This window comes from Chrysemys picta, chromosome 1, assembly GCF_011386835.1.
Source record: "Chrysemys picta bellii isolate R12L10 chromosome 1, ASM1138683v2, whole genome shotgun sequence".
Taxonomy (NCBI): domain Eukaryota; kingdom Metazoa; phylum Chordata; order Testudines; family Emydidae; genus Chrysemys; species Chrysemys picta.
In genome coordinates, this window is record NC_088791.1 from 193,750,131 (window position 1) to 193,771,343 (window position 21,213).

At 47.2% G+C, this 21,213-nt stretch overlaps 2 protein-coding genes across 15 annotated transcripts in view; one reads left to right on the top strand and one right to left on the bottom strand.

Annotated features, from left to right (window-relative positions):
- Nucleotides 1–21,213, top strand: part of TTC3 (tetratricopeptide repeat domain 3) — a 143,304-nt gene that overhangs the window by 4,236 nt on the left and 117,855 nt on the right. For all 14 annotated transcript variants that reach the window (XR_010600151.1, XM_065590367.1, XM_065590376.1 and 11 more), the window contains exons 2-3: nucleotides 3,651–3,739; nucleotides 16,490–16,535. Coding sequence is in view for 6 of the 14 variants with exons in the window: in XM_065590367.1 (XP_065446439.1) it covers nucleotides 3,662–3,739; nucleotides 16,490–16,535 (124 nt within the window). In the remaining 8 variants the exon portion in view is untranslated. The remainder of the gene's footprint in view (nucleotides 1–3,650; nucleotides 3,740–16,489; nucleotides 16,536–21,213) is intronic.
- Nucleotides 807–2,853, bottom strand: LOC135982668 (uncharacterized). The gene is made up of 2 exons (XM_065590527.1): nucleotides 1,921–2,853; nucleotides 807–1,318 (listed from the first exon to the last, which is right to left on the bottom strand). The coding sequence occupies exons 1-2, from the start codon at nucleotides 2,459–2,461 to the stop codon at nucleotides 816–818; spliced, it is 1,044 nt and encodes a 347-aa protein (XP_065446599.1). The 5' UTR covers nucleotides 2,462–2,853; the 3' UTR covers nucleotides 807–815.

The window sequence follows — 21,213 nt, forward strand, 5'->3', positions numbered from 1 at the left end:
TGGATCACAAGGGATGTTTCACCAACATCAACGTGGGATGGCCGGGAAAGGTACATGATGCTCGCGTCTTCAGGAACTCTGCTCTGTTTCGAAAGCTGGAGGAAGGGACTTTCTTCCCGGACCAGAAAGTGACCATTGGGGATGTTGAAATGCCTATCGTGATCCTTGGGGACCCAGCCTACCCCTTAATGCCATGGCTCATGAAGCCGTACACAGGCAGCCTGGACAGGAGTCAGGACCTGTTCAACTACAGGCTGAGCAAGTGCCGAATGGTGGTGGAATGTGCATTTGGACGTTTAAAAGCGCGCTGGCGCAGCTTACTGACTCGCTCAGACCTCAGCGAAAAGAATATCCCCATTGTTATTGCTACTTGCTGTGCGCTCCACAATATCTGTGAGAGTAAGGGGGAGACATTTATGGTGGGGTGGGAGGTTGAGGCAACTCGCCTGGCCGCTGATTACGCGCAGCCAGACACCAGGGCGGTTAGAGGAGCACAGCAGGGCGCGGTGCGCATCAGAGAAGCTTTGAAAACGAGTTTTGTGACTGGCCAGGCTACGGTGTGAAACTTCTGTTTGTTTCTCCTTGATGAACCCTCCAACCCCCCCCCCCCCCCCGACCCGGTTCACTCTACTTCCCTGTAAACCAACCACCCCACCCCACCCTCCCCTCCCGCTTGCAGAGGCAATAAAGTCATTTTTTTTTAACATTCATGCATTCTTTATTAGTTCCTTACAGAGGTAGGGGGATAATTGCCAAGGTAGCCTGGGATGGGTGGGGGAGGAGGGATTTTAAAGGACACACTGCATTTTAAAACTTTAAGTCTTATTGAAGGCCAGCCTTCTGATGCTTGGGCGATCATCTGGGGTGGAGTGACTGGGTGGACGGAGGCCCCCCCACCGTGTTCTTGGGCGTCTTGGTGAGGAGGCTATGGAACTTGGGGAGGAGGGCTGTTGGTTACACAGGGGCTGTAGCGGCGGTCTCTGCTCCTGCTGCCTTTCCTGCAACTCAACCATACGCTCGAGCATATCAGTTTGATGCTCCAGCAGACGGAGCATTGCCTCTTGCCGTCTGTCTGCAAGCTGACGCCACCTATCGTCTTCAGCCCGCCACTTGCTCTGTTCTTCCCGTGATTCAGCCCGCCACCTCTCCTCTCGTTCATATTGGGCTTTTCTCATCTCCGACATTGACTGCCTCCACGCATTCTGCTGTGCTCTATCAGCCTGGGCGGACATCTGCAGCTCCGTGAACATCTCGTCCCTCGTCCGACGTTTTCTCTTTCTAATGTTCACGAGCCTCTGCGAAGGAGAAACATTTGCAGCTGGCGGAGGAGAAGGGAGAGGTGGTTAAAAAAGACACATTTTAGAGAACAATGGGTACACTCTTTCATTACAAGGTCGCATATTTCGGCTTGCAGGCAGCCATCGTAGGCCACAGTGTTTTGGCTTTTTTAACCTTCTTAACCTGCGGGAAAGGTTGCAAACAGCAGCGCATTTCCCATATCAAGGATGAATTGGGTTGTCCATTTAAAATGGGGTTTCAATGTAAAAGGAGGGGGCTGCGGTTTCCCGGTTAACATGCGGCAGAAACACAAGTAAACCCCCCCCCCCCCCACACACACACACACGATTCTCTGGGATGATCACTTCACCCCTCCCCCCACCACGTGGTTAACAGCGGGAAACATTTCTGGTCAGAAGAGCAGGAACGGGCGCCTCTGAATGTCCCCTTAATAAAATCACCCCATTTCAACCAGGAGAGCTTTCTGGAGATGTCCCTGGAGGATTTCCGCTCCATCCCCATACACGTTAACAGACTTTTCCAGTAGATGTACTGGCCGCGATTGCCAGGGCAAAGTAATCATTAAACACGCTTGCTTTTTTTTTTTGTAATGTTTACAAATAGTTACAAAGTTACACTCACCAGAGGTCTCCTGTGTGCCCTGAGGGTCTTGGGTGAGTTCGGGGGTTACTGGTTCCAGGTCCAGGGTCACAAACATATCCTGGCTGTTGGGGAAACCGGTTTCTCCGCTTCCTTGCTGCTGTGAGCTACCTACAGTACCTCCATCATCATCTTCCTCGTTCCCCGAACCATCTTCCCTGTGTGTTTTTCCAGTGAGAGAGTCATAGCACACAGTTGGGGTAGTGGTGGCTGCACCCCCTAGGATCGCATGCAGCTCCGCGTAGTAGCGGCAAGTTTGCGGCTCTGCCCCGGACCTTCCGTTTGCTTCTCTGGCTTTGTGGTAAGCTTGCCGTAGCTCCTTAATTTTCACGCGGCACTGCTGTGTGTCCCTGTTATGGCCTCGGTCCTTCATGGCCTTGGAGATCTTTTCTAATACTTTTCCATTTCTTTTACTGCTACGGAGTTCAGCTATCACTGCTTCATCTCCCCATATGGCGAGCAGATCTCGTACCTCCCGTTCGGTCCATGCTGGAGCTCTTTTGCGATCCTGGGAGGACTCCATCACGGTTACCTGTGCTGATGAGCTCTGCGGGGTCACCTGTGCTCTCCACGCTGGGCAAACAGGAAATGAAATTCAAACCTTCGCGGGTCTTTTCCTGTCTACCTGGTCAGTGCATCTGAGTTGAGAGCGCTGTCCAGAGCGGTCACAATGAAGCACTGTGGGATAGCTCCCGGAGGCCAATAACGCCGAATTCCGTCCACACTACCCCAATTCCGACCCGCAAAGACCGGTTTTATCGCTAATCCCCTCGTCAGAGGTGGTGTAAAGAAACCGGTTTAAAGGACCCTTTAAGTCGAAAGAAAGGGCTTCGTTGTGTGGACGTGTCCAGGCTTAATTCGGTTTAACGCTGCTAAAGTCGACCTAAACCCGTAGTGTAGACCAGGCCTGAGAGAGTGATCACAGGACAGTTTTCCCCTGAACCAAACCAAAAGCGTTTTATGAATGTGTGTTCATGTTCATAGTTGTCTGTGATCAGTGAAGAAAGCACAGGCTGTAAAACGCAAATTACAAAGAAAGTGTTTTGGGTCAGTTTTGGGATGGAGAGACAAATTTCTATGAAGTTGACTGTTCTCTGTGGTCCAGTGCGAAAAACTTTCCCGAGTCATGAAGCCTACAAAAATCTTGACAACAGGCTGCTGGTGTGCTGAGTCCACATATGATCATGCTGACCAATATTGTCTCTTGGTTTGCTGTGTTTTCCCCCATCGGTCTATCCATCTCTTGTCTCTAGTTTTATACTGCTCTTTGGCGCAGCGGTTGTCTTTGTTCGTACAGTCCTGGTCTGTGATTGGGACTCCTCAAATAAAAACACTGGTTATCTGGACTTAAGATATCTCCATTAATTTATTATCTCCTAGAACTGGAAGGGATCTTGAAAGGTCATTGAGTCCAGCCACTTGCCTTCACTAGCAGGACCAAGTACTGATTTTGCCCCAGATCCCTAAATGGCCCCCTCAAGGATTGAACTCACAACCCTGGGTTTAGCAGGCCAATGCTCAAACCACTGAGCTATCCCTCCCCCCTCGCTTCTATACAATCCTGAGTGGAAAGCTAAAATTCAAAGCTGAATGGATCATTTCCCCTCACATTAGGTTATAACTTAATTTTGCAGACATTGTAAGCACTCTCAGAGGAATATACAAATTGAGGTTTTTTTTTCTAATGCATTTCTGGCTTTATTTCCCCCCAGGGACATGCACTATGGAGGTAACTACATTGGAATCAGACTTCAGTGGAATCACTTTTTATGGTGGTTGTGCTAAACAATGCTGTGAATTGGTAAGTAACTATTAATATGTAAGGGATTGGCAGGATGCCTAATGGAGGTTCTTATTTAGCTGGTCTGCATACTGATTTTGTACGTGAACAGCTGTCAGATAGGGTGTAGGTTGGGTTTTTGTTTTTTAATCTATAACTTAAATCATTATACTGGTATGGTACCTAATCAGAACACAGTTATACTTATATGAAGATGATCTATACCAGTATAGATTATTCCCCTTCCACTTTGGGAATAAGCTATATGAGTGTATCAGAGGGTATCTGGCCCTCAGGAGGAGTCAGGGGCTTGGCTTACCTCTGACAGGCTGCACTAGGGTGGATGAGGCAACTCAGGTTCATCTGGCTTACTGAGTAATTGGGAGGCATTTAATTACGCAGTGAAGCACCTGGGCATGATAAAGAAAGCAATTCCCAGAGGGGATGGGAATCCAATGAAGGAAACCCAGGGAGAATGTTCTTCAGTGGGAGAGTTTCTGGAAGGAAGGGACTATGAATGATTAGGCTCAGAGAAACCTGGCTCCCGTGAAAGACTTCAACAGGCAGAAGCCCTGGAAAAGAGAAATTAGATGTTGTCCTGAGGAAAGGTCTTTGCAGTTTGGCCTTGACCCAGGAGAAGAGACCCTCCCCCAGTTAGTAAGAAGAGGCCTTGGACTCTAGAAAATGGTTCCATGTCATGAAGGCCTTACTAGTAAGGGACGTGGGACATAACTAGGTTGACAGACTAATGCTGGCTCAGCCCTTGCACCTACCTACTAGAGATGCTGAAGTGGAGACTTGTTTGTGTGGTATTCCACCTTTGGGGTTGAATAAACTAGGCCCCTGAAGGGGTGATGTTGAATATATGCATCTCATTGGACTTCATAAAACCTTCACTCAGGGAAACTGAGGCAGAGACACAATGGTGGGGCTGCACTGGGCTGCCAGGGGATACTCTAGGGTGAGGGCCCTTGTTATGGTATGGTACTAGAAGTGGGGTATGAGGCCCCCTCCCATCATGTAGGGATGATAACAAGGAGCGATGCTTACACTCATCTTGAGTGAAAGATGTCGTATATTCTGGATCTGCAGAAGGAGCAGCAGTGACAACTCCAGGAGCACTTGTCACAGGGTTGGCGGGGAGCCCAGCAGTCCATGTAGGCTGTCACAGAAGCTGAAAGGAAAGAAGTCGGATGGTCCTGCTAAGGGGGTGCAAGTACTGTGGGCAAGAGGGGGCATGCAAGTTGTGTTTGCCCCTGGAGTAACAAGGGAGATTACTGGCTGATGCAGAGTACTGTTGCGCACCCAGAAAGGGCTGGGTCACAAAGGATGTGTAGTCTCAGAAGCAAGAGACCCTGATGTCTCTTAAAGAGACTGACAAAACACAGTTTATGGCCAAGAAGAGTGATTGTCCTAGGGTTAATGTGCTTGAAATGTGGCGAACTGGGGCATGCAAAGAGACATTGCCTGGCAAGAACTTTGAACTGTAAACAGAGGGGACCTCCCAATGGGGATGCATTAAGTTGTGTAACAGGAAACTCACAGTATAGAAGCCAGGGCTAGAGCTTGACCAGAGGGTTCACCCTCCCCCCACTCTGATTTATTGAGGATACTGTGATTTTTCTTGTAGCCACAGGGCAGAAGAACATCAGAACTTTGAAGGGCTTGCTGGTCCCAGCACTTGCAGGGAAAGAAAGAAAGGGCCCCAGGCTGAGGAAGCTTGGGGGCAAGATCAGCCTAGGTCCCAAAGTTCCCAGAGTCCCAGGGAGCATGTGGGGCAAGAATGCGAATGAGATGGTGAAGCAGTTATCCAGTTTGCAGATGCAAATGTAGGTTTTCCTGGGAACATTATTTGAGCAAGGGAAGCAAGCCCATCAACTATCTGACAAGTAGGTTGGGCTAGTAGCAAGTAGTGAGGGAAATTATTTAGTCAGGTCTTGGATTAAAGTGTTTGAAAGGGAATGAACCTTACTCAGGAGAAACCTTGTGTTAGCACTCAAGAAGCCCAACAGGTAAGAGTGCAGTGCCAACTCTTAGATGGGCAGACAATGTTTAAAATATTGAAAGCTTTGAAAGACAGTAAACCTGAATAAGATGTCAAAGGCCAGATGCTGCCTGACCAGGAGAGACTGTTCACAGCGGTGGCCAATACGCAAGGCCAAGAAATTCTGACTCCTTTTTTTAGGCTCAGAGACGGGGTAGCTTAAGTCAAGAGTCCAAGTAACAGGATGACTGATCAGGAAAGCAAATATTTACTCAAGGCTGATAGCAGATGCAAAGGAGTCTGAGTACAGGCCTCTTCTTGCCGCTTCAGAGGTGAGAGTCAGGGCTGGTGCTACCATTAAGGCGACCTAGGCGGTTGCCTAGGGCACCAAGATTTGGGGGCGTAAAAAAGCAGTGCCCCCAATTTTATTTATTTTTACAGCGTTCCTCCCCGAGCGCACGGTCGCCGCTCCACTTCTCCTGCCTCCCAGGCTTGCAGCGCTAATCAGCTGTTCGGCGCCACAAGCCTGGGTGGAGAATTAGAGCGGGGGTGGTGTGCTCAGGGAGGAGGCGGAGCAGAGGTGAGCTGGGGTGGGGAGCTGCCGCACGGTTCCCCGGGGGGGGGGGGGGGAGGAGAGCTGCCGCGAGGGGGGGGTGCTTCAGGGTGGAGTGGGGGCGGGGAGCTGCTGCAGGGCTGGGGGGTGGGGCGCAAGGTAGCAGTTTTGCCTAGGGCGCGAAACTTCCTTGCACGAGCCCTAGTGAGAGTAGTGCATGTGAAAAGCTGTGCAGTTCAAAGTCTAAGACTAATAGAATCATAGAAGATTAGGATTGGAAGAGACCTCAGGAGATCATCTAGTCCAATCCCCTGCTCAAAGTAGGACCAACCCCAACTAAATCATCCCAGCCAGGGCTTTGTCAAGCTGGGCCTTAAAAACGTCTAAGGATGGAGATTCCACTACCTCCCTAGGTAACCCATTCCAGTGCTTCACCACCCTCCTAGTGAAATAGTTTTTCCTAATATCCAACCTAGACCTCCCTCCCTGCAACTTGAGACCATTGGTCCTTGTTTTGTCATCTGCCACCACTGAGAACAGCCTAGCTCCATCCTCTTTGGAACCCCCCTTCAGGTAGTTGAAGGCTGCTATCAAATCCCCCCTCATTCTTCTCTTCTGTGGACTAAAGAACCCCAGTTCCCTCAGCCTCTCCTCATAAGTAATGTGCCCCAGCCCTCTTATCATTTTTGTTGCCATCTGCTAGACTCTCCAATTTGTCTACATCCTTTTTGTAGTGGGGGGCCCAAAACTGGACACAATACTCCAGATGTGGCCTCACCAGTTCCAAATAGATGGGAATAATCACTTCCCTCTATCTGCTGGCAAGGCTCCTACTAATCCAGCCCGATATGCCGTTAGCCTTCTTGGCAACAAAGGCACACTGTTGACTGATATCCAGCTTCTTATCCACTGTAATCCCCAGGTCCTTTTCTGCAGAACTACCGCTTAGCCAGTCGGTCCCCAGCCTGTAGCAGTGCATGGGATTCTTCTGTCCTAAGTGCAGGACTCTGCACTTGTCCTTGTTGAACCTAATCAGATTTCTTTTAGCCCAATCCTCCAATTTGTCTAGGTCACTCTGGACCCTATCCCTACCCTCCAGCGTATCTACCTCTCCCCCCAATTTAGTGTCATCTGCGAACTTGCTGAGGGTGCAATCCATCTCATCATCTAGATCATTAATGAAGATGTTGAATAAAACTGGCCCCAGGTGTAACAATGCTGGTTCTGGTGGGACCCAACTGAGAGTGCCAATTCAGGACAAATCGCTTAAAACAGGGCAATTGCAGCCCGAGGCTGGAGTTTTTTCACCTCTAAGGCAAACCAAACCAGCCAGCCAAAGAGGACTTTGGTCTCATCCCACTGGCTAACCACAAGTCACACAAGCAATTCCCTTAGACACTCCAGTTTCCCAGTATCCCCACCAGTGCCACTTGTTATGGGGGACAAATGGATATGAAAACCAATGCCCCAGTAAAAGAAAAAAGGTTCTCTCAATCCCAAAGAACCAATCCCCAGACCCAGGTCAATATACAAATCAGATCTTACCCACAAATCAAGCTGTTGCCAATCCTTCAGAATCTAAAATCTAAAGGTTTATTCGTAAAAGGAAAAAGATATAGATGAGAGCTAGAATTGGTTAAATGGAATCAATTACATACAGTAATGGTGAAGTTTTTGGTTCAGGCTTGAAGCAGGGATGAAATAAACTGCAGGTTTAAATCAAGTCTCTGGAGTACATCCCCAGTTGGGATGGGTGATTCAGTCCTTTGTGTAGAGCTTCCATTTGTAGCAAAGTCCCTCCAGAAGTAGGAAGCAGGATTGAAGACAAGATGGAGATGAGGAATCAGTCTTTTATAGTCTTTTCCAGGTGTAAGAACACCTCTTTATTCTTACTGTGGAAAATTACAGCAAAATGGAGTCTGCAGTCACATGGGCAGGTCCCTGTATACTTGGCTGAGTTACAAGGCTTATCTGCCTTCTCTCAATGGGTCAGTTGTATAGCTGATGGTCCTTAATGGGCCATCAAGCAGGCTAGGCAGAGCTAACACCAACTTGACTGGGATGTCTCCCAGAAGCATAGCATAAGTTTGAAATACAGACAGAGTAGAGCCAATATTCATAACTTCAACTACAAAATTGATCCACACATATAGATAGCATAATCATAACCAGCAAACTATAACCGTAGACACCTCATTTGACCCCCTTTATACAAGATTTGGTGCCATTACAGGACTTTGGTTGCAACCATGTTCTATATGGTCCCAGTTTAAGTCAATAATGTGACACCAGGGCAGACCCCTGGGGCACTCTGCTTGATAGTGGCTGCCAATTAGACATTGAGCTGTTGATCACTACACATTGAGCCTGACGATCTATCCAACTTTCTATCCACCTTATAGTCCATTCATCCAATCCATACTTTTTAAACTTACTGGCAAGAATACTGTGGGAGACCGTATCAAAAGCTTTGCTAAAGTCAAGATATATCACATCCACCACTTTCCCCATATCCACAGAACCAGTTATCTCATCATAGAAGGCAATCAGGTTGGTCTGGCATGACTTGCCCTTGGTGAATCCCTGTTGACTGTTCCTGATCACCTTTCTCTCCTCAAAGTGCTTCAAAATGGATTCCTCGATGACCTGTTCCATGATTTTTCCAGGGACTTAGGTGAGACTGATCTGTAGTTCCCCGGATTCTCCTTCTTCTCTTTTTTTAAAGATAGGCATTATACTTGCCTTCTTCCAACTGTCCGGGACCTGATTGTCACAAGTTTTCAAATTAGTGGCCAATGGCTCTGCAATCACATCAGCCAACTTCCTCAGCACTCTTGGGTGCATTAGATCCGGTCCCATGGACTTGTGCATGTCCAACTTTTCTAAATAGTCCTTAACCTGTTGTTTCACCAATGAGGGCTGCTCACCTCCTCCCCATACTGTGCTGCCCAGTGAAGCAGTCTGGGAGCTGACCTTGTCTGTGAAGACCGAGGCAAAAAAAGCATTGAGTACTTCAGCTTTTCCCACATAATCTGTCACTAGGTTGCCTATCCCACCTTCTTGTTGCTAACATACCTGTAGAAAACCTTCTGGTTACTCTTCACATCCCTTGCTAGCTGCAACTCCAATTGTGCGTTGGCCTTTCTGATTACACCCTTGCATGCTAGAGCAATATTTTTATACTCCTCTCTAGTCATCTATCCAAGTTTCCACTTCTTATAAGCTTCCTTTTTGTGTTTAAGCTCACAGATTTCACTGTTAAGCAAAGCTGGTCGCTGGCCATATTTGCTATTCTTTCTGCACATCAGGATGGTTTGTTCCGGCACCCTCAATAAGGCTTCTTTAAAATACAGCCAGCTCTGCTGGACTCCTTTCCCCCTCATATTCGCCTCCCAGGGAATCCTGCCCATCTGTTCCTTGAGGGAGTCAGTCTGCTTTTCTGAAGTCCAGGGTCTGTATTCTGCTGCTCTCCTTTCTTTCTTTTGTCAGGATCCTGAACTAGACCATCTCATGGTCACTGCTGCCCAGGTTGCCACCCACTTCTATGCCCCCTACCGATTCTTCCTTGTTTGTGAGAAGCATGGCCCCTAATTGATACCTCCAGCACTTGCTCCAGGAAGTTGTCCCCAACCCTCTTCAAAAACTTCATGGATTGTCTGTGCACTGCTGTATTGCTGTCCTAGCAGATGTCCAAGTGATTGAAGTCCCCCATGAGAACTAGGGCATGCAATCTGGAAACTTCTGTTAGTTGTCCGAAGAAAGCCTCGTCTGGTGGTCTATAGCAGATGCCCACCATGACATCACCCTTGTTGCTCTTGCCTCTAAACTTAACCCAAAGACTCTCAACAGGCTTTTCTCCAGTTTCATACTGGAGCTCTGAGCAGTCATACTGCTCTTACATACAGTGCAACTCCTCCATCTTTTCTCCCCCTCCTGTACTTCCTGAACAGTTTATACCCATCCATGATAGTGCTCCAGTCATGTGAGTTACCCCACTGAGTCTGTGTTGTTCCAATCACGTCATAGTTCCTTGACTGTGCCAAGACTTCCAATTCTTCCTGTTTGTTTACCAGCTTTTTGCGTTCGTGTACAGGCGCCTAAGATAACTAGCCAATTGTCCTACTTTCTCAGTAAGAATCGGGAGGCCTCTTCTGTTGCACTCTCTTCCTTGTGTTTCCTCCCAGTATCCCACTTCTCCCCTTACCTCAGGGCTTAGGTCTCCATCCCCCAGCGAACCTAGTTTTAAAGCCCTCCTCATTAGGTTAGCAAGCCTGCCTGCAAAGATGCTCTTCCCTCTCTTTGTTATGTGGATCCCATCTCTCCCTAGTAATCCTTCTTCGTGGAACATCCCATGCTTGAAGAATCCAAACCCTCTCTCTGACACCACCTGTGCAACCACGCATTTACCTCCACAATTCGATGGTCCCTACCTGGACCTTTACCTTCAACGAGGAGGATGGACGAGAACAATACTTGTGCCTCAAATTCCTTTATCCTTCTTCCCAGAGCCACATAGTCTGCAGTGACCCACTCAAGCCTGAAAACGGTTTCTTACCACTATCAGCATTGGGGGTTCATGGGTTCTCTTCTTGCTTCTTCTGGAGGTCACATGCTGCCAATTTTCTTCCCCGTTCTGCAGTGCCCTCTCTGATTCTTCAGCATGCTGTGCCTGCAGTACCAAACGCTGACTTCTATCCAGAAAATGTTAATTTTCTCTGATGCAATGCAGGGTTAATACTTGGGTCTCTAGTCCTTTAACCTTCTCTTCCAAATTGAAGACTAGATTGCACTTTGTACAGACAGCTTCTATCCTCTGGAAAAAGACAAACAAATGTGGCACATCCCATGCAGGTCACAACAGCTGATCGCTCACTATCCATAATATCTTCCTTCCTGGAGCCTCTTCTGTGAGCAGTAAATACAACATCTGAAGCCTGAAAGGCAAAAAAACCCCTGTCACGGAGTGTGGGGGGGGAGACCAGGCCCTGCACCCACGGCTTCCTGTGATATACCATGATTCTCAGCCAGCCAGTAAAACGGAAGGTTTATTTTGATGACAGGAACACAGTCCAAAACAGGTCTTGCTGATACAGACAACAGGACCCCCTCTAGTTAGGTCCATCTGGGGGCCCCAGGGAAGCCACAGCCCTGTTGGTCGGGGCTCCCCTCTTTATTTCCCAGCCAGCTTCAAAAACTGAAACTCTCTTCCGCCCTCTCCTTTCTGCCCTTTCCCCGGCTCCTCTCCAGCCTTTGTGTCCTTTGTCCAGTTTCCCTGGCAGAGGTGTTACCTGGCCTCCAACCCCCTTCCTGGGTTCTCATGTTACATGCTTAGGTATCCTCCCTTCCCCAGTGCAGGCAGTCCCAGCAAAACTCCCCTGCAACCTTCCCAGGTTAATACTCTCTACTCAGCATTCAAATAACACATCAAGAACATTCCCACTTTGCCTGGGAGTTCTCTTGGGGCGATTTCTCACAGTGGGGTTTGTGACAAACTCCATCTTGTTCAGGTTTACTGTCTTCCAAAGCTTGGAGTATTTTTAAACATTGTCTGCCCATCCAAGTGCTAGCGCTGCACCTTTACATGTTGGGCCTCTTGAGTGCTAACACGAAGTTTCTCCTGAGTAAGACTCCATTCCCTTTCAAGCACTTTAATCCAAGAAGTGCCAGGATGATGGTCACCAGGCAGCTAAGGGGAAGAGGAAACTGGTTGACAGGAGAATTTCCTGGGAGCTGAAACAGGAAGAACCTGGGCTAGAACTATAGCTCTCTATGGAGGCTTTTCACAAAGGGCAGTTGGACAGAATTAATGTGACTGACAGATGCCATCAACCAGCCAAAACAGGAAGTGAAAGACACTATGGACAGACGGTACAGCACCACACAGAAGCAGCTGCTGCATCTGGAATAGAAGAGTGCAGACAAGCTCTGAGGCTTTTTGGCCAACGGCAGGATACGGGTGCCAGTCTCCCTGTGGCCAAGCAGCTGCTTTCGGAGGTGAGACTAAAAGTGGGAACTGAAGAAAGAAGAAAAGAGGCTACTAAAGTATCAGCTGCAAAGTCTGCACATAGCAAAGCAGGCTGGAATCTCCTAGCTCCAAGAAAAGTTGGACAAGCTTACTGAGGAGTTAAAGGAGAAGAAAGAGTTTCCCACAATTACAGATGGTGAAGGATGCTTTTTTCATTATCAGGGCCAAGAGTGAGGCGATACGGCAGAGGAAAGACTAAGAGCTGAAATCTCTGCAGCATTGTAACCTGAAACTGAAACAGGAGTTGCAGACAGCTATGCGGAATGTCTCTGAGGTGCAGGGCCAGCTAGCGTTGCAAGCTTCCATAGAGCGATCGCCATTTGCTTCTCCACACTCAGAGCATGTGTTGTGTGTATGTGGGGGAGAGACAGTGTGTTTTGGGGGGCAGAGTGTGTGTCAGCATGCTGTCTTAGAAGTTCAGACAGCAGCAGACCCTTCTCCCCCCACCCCCACCCACCCACACAAATGCCTGTCTCAGCAGCAGCATTCCACGGTAATGGTTTGCTTTGTGTCCCGGAGCAGATGAGCATGCCGGCTGTCAAAAACCAAGCTTTGAGAGGGGATATCCACATGCCTGCAGCCCAGTTCAAAATAATGATCAGTGGCCACTTGACTTCAGGGGATTATGGGACGTTTCCGGAGGCCAGTCACAGCGCAGTAATGCACTGCATCCACACTGACACCCAGGCGTTTCAGCCAGGGCGCAGCAAGCTTTATGCGTCTTGTGGAGGTGGATTACCAAGAGCACTCCAGCTGCAGCATCCAGGCACTCTAAGTGCCTTGCCAGTGTGGACACCTCAGGAGTTAGGGTGCCCGGGGCTGATTTAATGTGCTCTAACAAGCTAAATACGAGGTGGACCAGATTGTTTAGTGTAAGTAGTTAAAACATTTCAAGGGACCATTCAAGGTGAAGTGGCCTGTTAACACCCTTCCAGTCATGGGGAGGAGGGAAAAGGGAGGGGGAAAGGCAGCTTATTTTGCGGTTGGTAATGGGTTATAGATGGCTGTAATGAGCCATAAATTCAGTGTCTCTATTCAGTCCATGATTTTTATTGTCAAGCAAAGTTTGAACTAAAGGTTACAGACCTTTGAAGGTGTTGTGCAGATTATCTATAAGAACTGAGGGCTTGGCTACACTTGTAGATGTAGAGTGCTTTGAGTTAAACCAGCCTTCGGAGAGCGCAGTAGAGAAAGTGCTGCAGTCTGTCCACACTGACAGGTGCAAGCGCACTGGCGTGGCCCCATTTGCAGCACTTGCAGCAGCATTGGGAGCGGTGCATTATGGGCAACTATCCCAGCATTCAAGTGGCTGCAACATGCTTTTCAAATGCGGGGGGTGGGGTGGACTGTGACAGGGAGTGTGTTGTCTGTATGTGGGGGCAGGGAGATTGGGTTTTTGGGGTGCTGAGTGTCAGCATGCTGTCTTGTAAGTTCAGACTCCCCCTCCCCCCCGCCTCTCTCTCACACACTGACAGCAAGCAACATTCCTAAGTAACGTTTGCTTTGTCTCGGAACAGATGAGCATGCCGGCTGTCAGAAACTGAGCTTTGAAAGGGCATATCCGCATTCCTACAGCCGAGTTCAAAACAATTACAAGAGTGGCCACTTGACTTAAGGGGATTATGGGATGTTTCCGGAAGTCAATCAGAGTGCAGTAATGCAATACCTTGTTCACACTGACGCTGGGGCGTCTCAGCCAAGACGCATCAGACGTTATTCCTCTCGGCGAGGTGGAGTACCAGGAGTGCTCTAGCCGCGGACTCAGAGCACTGTAGCCAAGCCCTGAGAGATCAGATACAGAGTGATCACTCTGTGAAATGTGTTCACCCACAGGAATCTGAAACAATATTCTGTGCAGAATTCCCCGAGGAGTAAATGAGGAGTAGTGTTGATTGATTTCAAAGGGCAAGTCTACACTTGAAACCCTGCATTGGTGCAGATGCATCGCTGTAGTGCTTTAATGAAGACTTTAAGCCAACACAAGAGAGCTCTCCCATTGGTGTAGTTAAACCGTCTACCCAAGAGGCGGTAACTATGTCAGTGGGAGAGCTTCTCCCATAGCGCTGCCTACATAGGGGGTTAAGTTGGTATAACTTAGTCGCTCAGGGGTGTGGATTTTTCATCCCTGAGTGACTTAGTTATACCAGTATAGGTCTGTAGTGTAGACCAGACCTGAGGCAGATTCATCCAGTTCTACTCAAAGAAAATAGTAAGACCATTCATGTTGAAAGTGGGTGTGATAGTGCACTCCATAAGGCTTTATGGAAATATGCTTATGAATGTATATATGACATAACTGGAATATGTTTTATGCTACATATGCCATGTAGCATATCTCTGAAGATTATAATCTATTGAATCTATTCATCCTATTTGTATGGATGTATCATTTTTGTATTAAAAATTATGAATATTGGCTGTGTACTTGCTTGATTTTTAAGTAGCCTTAGTATAGCATTTGGTCATCTTCTTGAGAAAGGAATGTGCAAATTAAGTGCCTAATCAAAAAACACATAACAAACAGTGGATCTTGGAAGGCTCCAATCCACATAAGTCTTCCTGGAGACATTCAAGATAGCATGTGGGCAATGGCTGCTGCCTGTAAAAACTGAGTCATGCATGGACATGTGACTTGCCCAGGTGACTCCAAAACTCCATCTTGGAGCTGGACTTTGCATAGGAGAGAGGAGGGGGTCTCCACCCACAAAAGGAAGTCTATTTAAGCCTGGGGGAGACCCCTCCATTTTGTCTTCAGCTGGCTCAAGGGAGAGCCTCTCCACTCCCAAGGATACCTGAAAGAAACTGGAAAAAAGGACAGTAATTACAGGGGGTGTGAGTGATTGCTGTATCCAGACTAGAAGGAGACTAGTCTGTGAAAGGAAGCTTACTGGAACACCCCTGAGGGTGAGGTTTTATCGGTGTTCAGTTTTCTTACTGTATTAGGCATAGGCTTGCATGTTTTGTTTTATTTTATTTTGCTTGGTAATTCACTTTGTTCTGTCTGCTATTACTTGGAACCACTTAAATCCTACTTTCTGTATTTAATCACTTTTTACTTATTAGTTAACCCAGAGTATACGGGGGGGGGGGGTAACAGCTGTGCATATCTCTCTATCAGTGTTATAGAGGGCAAACAATTTGAGTTTACCCTGCATAAGCTTTATACAGGGTAAAATAGATTTATTTGGGGTTTGGACCCCATTGGGAGTTGGGCATCTGAGTGTTAGCCCTGGTCTATGCTGGCAGGGGAACCGATCTAAGTTAAGCAACTTCAGCTACATGACTAACATAGCTGAAGTCGACGTACTTAGATCGACTTACAGCGGTGTCTTCACTGCGGTGAGTCGACTGCTGCCGTCCCCCTCCGCCCCCCCCCGCCGCCTTTGTCGACTCTGCCTGTGTCTCTCGCCGAGTACAGGAGTCGATGGGAGAGCGCTTGGGGCTTGATTTATCGCATCTAGTCTAGACGCAATAAATCGACCCCCGCTGGATCAGTCACTGCCTGCTGATCTGGCCGGTAGTGTAGACATACCCTAAGAGACAGGAACGCTTCTTAAGCTGCTTTCAATTAAGCCTACAGCTGTTAGGGGACATGGTTCAGACCTGGGTCTGGGTTTGCAGCAGGCTAGTGGGCCTGGCTCAAACCAGGCAGGGCACTGAAGTCCCAAGCTTCCAGGGCAGGAAAGCAGGGGCAGAAGTAGTCTGGGCTGCCAACTGATGCCCCAAAAGGGGGTTTCTGTGATCCAACCCATCACAGTGGGATTAAAAATGTTTGCATTCAGAGTAGAAGGACAGGAATAATCTTTGTGGCTGTGTCCACAGAGTGTGTTTTTTCTTTTGTTATTTGAAAGCAAAGTTTGCTAGCACTATTACTATTCCTTGATACCTTAGTACAGCAAAGGGTGAGAAAAGTGGTGACAGACAGGGCTTTGGAGCAGAGCGCGGAGCAGTGGAGCTGCAGGTTTTTGCCCGGAGCTGGAGCGGAGCCGGAACAGTCACTATTGGTTCTGGAGCGGAGCAATTCAAAAATTTGATTGCTCCAAATCCCTGGTGACAGACCTTAAAAAGTCCTTAGCAAAGTTAAATAAACGTAAACTGCTTTAGAACCAGTTAAATCACTATTGCTTAGAGGAATTATGTTGCCTATGGTTTGTGTATTGTGATTTTTATTGCTTGCTATGCAAAAAATAAAATTTTCTTTATTTTTAGGTTCGTGAGAAATTTAGAAAGCGTTCTTCAAACAAACGTAAAACAGGTATGTAAACTGACGTGGGAAGTTACAAAGTAAAATGTTTGCTATTTCCTCTTGTCTGCTTTACTTGGTCATTTGGACTGTTTCACTTTTTTTTTTTTCCGCCCCCCCTTATATTTTGCTTGGATGGCTGGGAACATTCTTTTGGAGCCCTGTTGAGCAGAAGTGTGTATATTTCATGCTGCAATATTTCTCACTCTTGTCCTAACAGAGAACCATATGTTCGCAAGAATAATATGGATATTTTATTAGGATTACATGCATGCAGCCTCTTAGTATGATCTGAGAATTAAAGCTTAAATTCAGCATTAATTTTCCATGTCAGGTTCAACTTTGCTTTCTTAATGAGGTGTCTTTGAGTTGCTTCAGCTATGTGGTGTTGGGCTGCAATTCTGCAGAGGCTTAATTTTACACTGAGGAGACCCATTGAAGTCATTGGAGCCAGGATCTAGCAGCTTGGTTTGTTTGAGCTACAGTTTTTTCTGTAACTAAATATGCATTCCTGTAGAAAGGAAGGATTGTCTTGCAGTTAAGGCACTAGTGACTGCAAATTGGGAGATATGAGTTGAATTCCTGATTTTGCCAGACTTATTTTGTGACCATGGGCGTGGTGTTGTCAGTTTTTGGCTGCATGTGTATTCTGTCTGGCCAGATAGCCTGGAAGCAGACTTTATCGAACTTCCCTAGAAGACCACAGACTTGGTTCAGTGGCGAAGGCGCTTGGCCAGGTTTATTATCCTAGCTCCCTGGATCAACATCTACAGTTCCACTAGAACATGTATGCCTGTTACAATGGACTTGGCTTAGTGAGCGGTGGCCTTTGACTCCCCCATAGGCTGGACAAAGACACCCCCTCTGTGACCCTTTTTATCCACTGATATAAATAAGTTGCCCCTCGGACGTGGTTAGCTACCACCCTTTACCTTGTACATGTTGGCTCAATCAAAACATATCTATCCATCATCCTGTCATCCTGACCTTATCTTTAGGAGGGGTCAGTATGTCACTGTATCATCTTCGCAGAGTATATTTATACCATAACTCAGTGGTCCCCAACCAGACGATGAGCCACGGAGGACTGTGACGGCGGACGAGCATCTGCCAAAATGCTGCCAACAAGTGGCAACGTCAATAGGCATTGCCGCCAAAATGCTGGCGAGAAGCAACGTCATCCAGAGGAGTCACCGCCGAAATGCTTCTCGGCGGCATTTTGGCGGATGCTCATCCGCCAGCCAGTACGCGGGTGCACTTAGACGCCCCGGCGGGCGTCATTGTGCCTGCAGGCACTGCGTTGGAGACCCCTGCCATAACCTGATATTAGGGTGTTCTGGTACTACCTTTCTGCAATGTATTTATGCAAGTATCCTGTGCCTAGCACTTCTTAGGAGTGTTTGTATTTTTGTAATGCTAGCCCTGTTCTTGCCAAGTTCGTGTATCAGACAGTGAACCTACAAGCAACCATCTGTTTTGTAAGAGGGCCTGACTTTTTCTCAAAGCCTGACTCTTGCTAACTTTGCTTTATATCAGGAGGGCCTGACTTAGGCCTTAGGCCTCATACCAAGCCCCATGCTTCAGGCTTTCTCAACTACACATGTCACTTAATCTCTTTTGACTCCTCTATACAGAGAAATTTACCAGTATTGGTATACTGATATAACTCCCCATGTAGATACTTTTATTTGGAAAAACAGTGGATTTTTTTTTTTCAGTTTAAAAATGGCCACTGTTGTTCCAAGTGTCCTCACATGAAGTTATATTGATATAATAGTGCTGGTAAAGTTCTCCATGTACACAAAGACCTTGGTACCTCAGTTCCTTCATAGGGATAATATTCTCTCATTTGTTGTCTATTTAGATTGTAAGCTGTTTGGATCATGGACTCTTTCTTACTCTACATGCCCAGAGTCTAGTATGATGGGGCTGTGAACTTGATTGGGTTTCTATAGGTGCTGTTGTAATACAAATGCAATATAAGTGAGAGGAAAGATGGTTTTGAGTAGTTAGGGTGCAAGTTTGGGATTTGGGAGTTCAGTTCCCTGCTTTGCTACAGACTTCCTGTGTGACCTGGGGCAAGTCACTTAATGTTTCTGTGTCTCAGTTCACTATCGTAGAACTGCTCTACCTCATGGAGTGTTGTGAGGGTAAGTACATAAAAAATGGTGATGTGCTCAGATACTTCATTATTGGGGCTACAGGGTTAGCTGCACCTCAGTCCCCTTTCTGGTCTCCCAAAAGAATACACGAAGGTGTTATGCCTCTTGCCTAAATCACAATTCTTCCAATCTTAGACCAGGACCTGAGTAAACCATTCTATATATGTCAACTGCTTATCTCCATATAGGCCTGACTCGGGTTTGAGTACTTGAGCTTTCTACCCTTTGGGAACCTGTGACCAATGTTATTGACCAGCCACTTTCTTAAGACAAAAGCCCTGTCAACCGTATTGGCGCTGCAGTGGTATGGCAATGGTACTGTAACCCCATAGTGTAGACTCAGACTACAGTTGCTGTAGGAATTATACCTTCCCGAGTGACAGTAGCTAGGTAAATTGAGGGAGTTTTCTGTTGACCTAGCTGTGTCTACACTGAGAGTTAGGTCAGCATAGTTAGAATGCTAAGGAGTGTGGATTTTGAGGCCAATAGATGTTTTCAAAATTCTTAAACTTTTCATTTAAAGCAGCTGTATTCAAACATATATTCCCCTGCATTGTTTGAAACCCAAACAACTGCAACATTAAAAGCCTGGATGTGAAACTGTTTATAAGTAAATGTAAAATAGCCTTCATTTATATTTATTTTCAATCTGAGAGAAATGCAAAGAATGAGCATAAATAATGACAAATAGCTTTTTTGATTTATTCTAAAGTGTTGTCAGTTACAACCTATGATTTTTAGTTGGCAGATTTGTTTTGTTTAAACTGGTAACCAAAGCCTCAGAAGTAAGTCTATCCTTACAAGTTTTGAAACCTCATTTAGAAATGTGTAAACTACTCCAACAAACACGCATACTTGACAAAAAATGAAATTTAAATTTCTCCCTGGAGTGACATTGAGGTCATCGTCAATTAATTGTTCTGTACTGTGGTGAAGTGGGAAGGTTCTTAATGTCTTCTCTGAATACTGTGTGCTTTAGTTTCCCCTGTTGTTCAAGTACAGTATTTAGGTGGCAGGGTAAGAGTGTGGGATCATTCCCATGACCCTTAGAGGACAGGTGTGACTGCTGCCTGGGACAGAGAACGGCTGACACTCTGGAGCCTGGCAACTGATGGTCAGGTCACCTCCTCTGCAAGAATCAGCCGGAGGTGTCAAAGTAGACCAGGTGACCTGCTGACCCTGGGAAGAGACAAAGGAATGAGGAGGGGCAACAGGCGTGTCTGGGGTCAGGCAGCTGAAAATGATCAGTCTCCTGTGGGGGACTCGGAGCGGGGAATCAGCGCACCAGGCCCTGGATCCCCCCAAGATGGACTTTGCTGAAAGTTCCTGATTTCTGTGCTAACAAGCTATGGGGTTACAACAGCATAGCTATGACACCATTGCTATGCTGTTGCAGCGCCCGTACTGTTGATAGGGCTTTTGTTTTAAGAAAGTGGTTGGTCAATAACACTGGTCACAGGTTACCAAAGGGTAGAAAACTATACTGTGTTCCTGTTGACTCAGGGTACATTTACAGTACGAAGTTAATTAGAAATTATTCTATTTGAATTTTCGGAAGCAATTTTATACATTCGGTGTTGTGTGTCCCCACTAAAGCGCGTGAATTCGGCGGAGTGCGTCCACAGTACCGAGGTTAGCATCGAATGTCTGAGTGATGCACTGTGAGTAGCTATCCCAAAGTTCCTGCAGTCCCTGCCGCCCATTGGAATTCTGGGTTAAGATCCCAGTGCATGATGGGGCAAAAACATTCTTGCGGGCTGTTTCTGGGTGTGTGTCGTCACTCGCTCCTCCCTCTGTGAAAGCTACAGCAGATGCCATACTGCCAGCAGACGGTACAGTACGGTGCACCGCTGGTCTCCTGGTACTATTAATCCACCTCGCATGTCCTCTTGTCTTTCTATCTACTCTTTTATCTAACCATTTCCTGCCTTTTTTTGGCCATCGTGAACTGAGCCGCACAGCTTCCGCCACAAACTCTGTTCTCCCGCTCTTGCAACTCTAGTGAGCTTCCCGCCTCTGTGAAAGCTACTGAAGACCACCATTTTCCGCCTTTTTATTGGCCATCTTGAACCAAACCGCTCTCCTACGTTTCGCGCCCTTTTTCCAGGATTACCCGAGCAGAGAGCCTGCTCAGATCTCCACTGCAGTTTTGACCATTGTAAATACCTCGCGCATTATCCAGCAATATGTGCAGTACTTGCAAAACCAGTCGAAGAAGCGACAACAGTGTGATTACTATACTGATGAGGACATGGACACAGATATTCCTAGAAGCACAGCATGTGGCGATTGGGAGATCATGGTGGGGTTGGGCCAGGTTCATGCCGTGGAATGCTGATTCAGGGCCCAGGAAAAAGCACAGACTGGTGGGACCGCATAGTGTTGCAGGTCTGGGATGATTCCCAGTGGCTGCAAAACTTTTGTATGCATAGGGCCACTTTCATGGAACTTTGTGCTTCAGGACAGGGGACAGCAAGTCACAAAGACCCCAAAATGAGAGCAGCCCGCACAGTTGAGAAGCGAGTGGC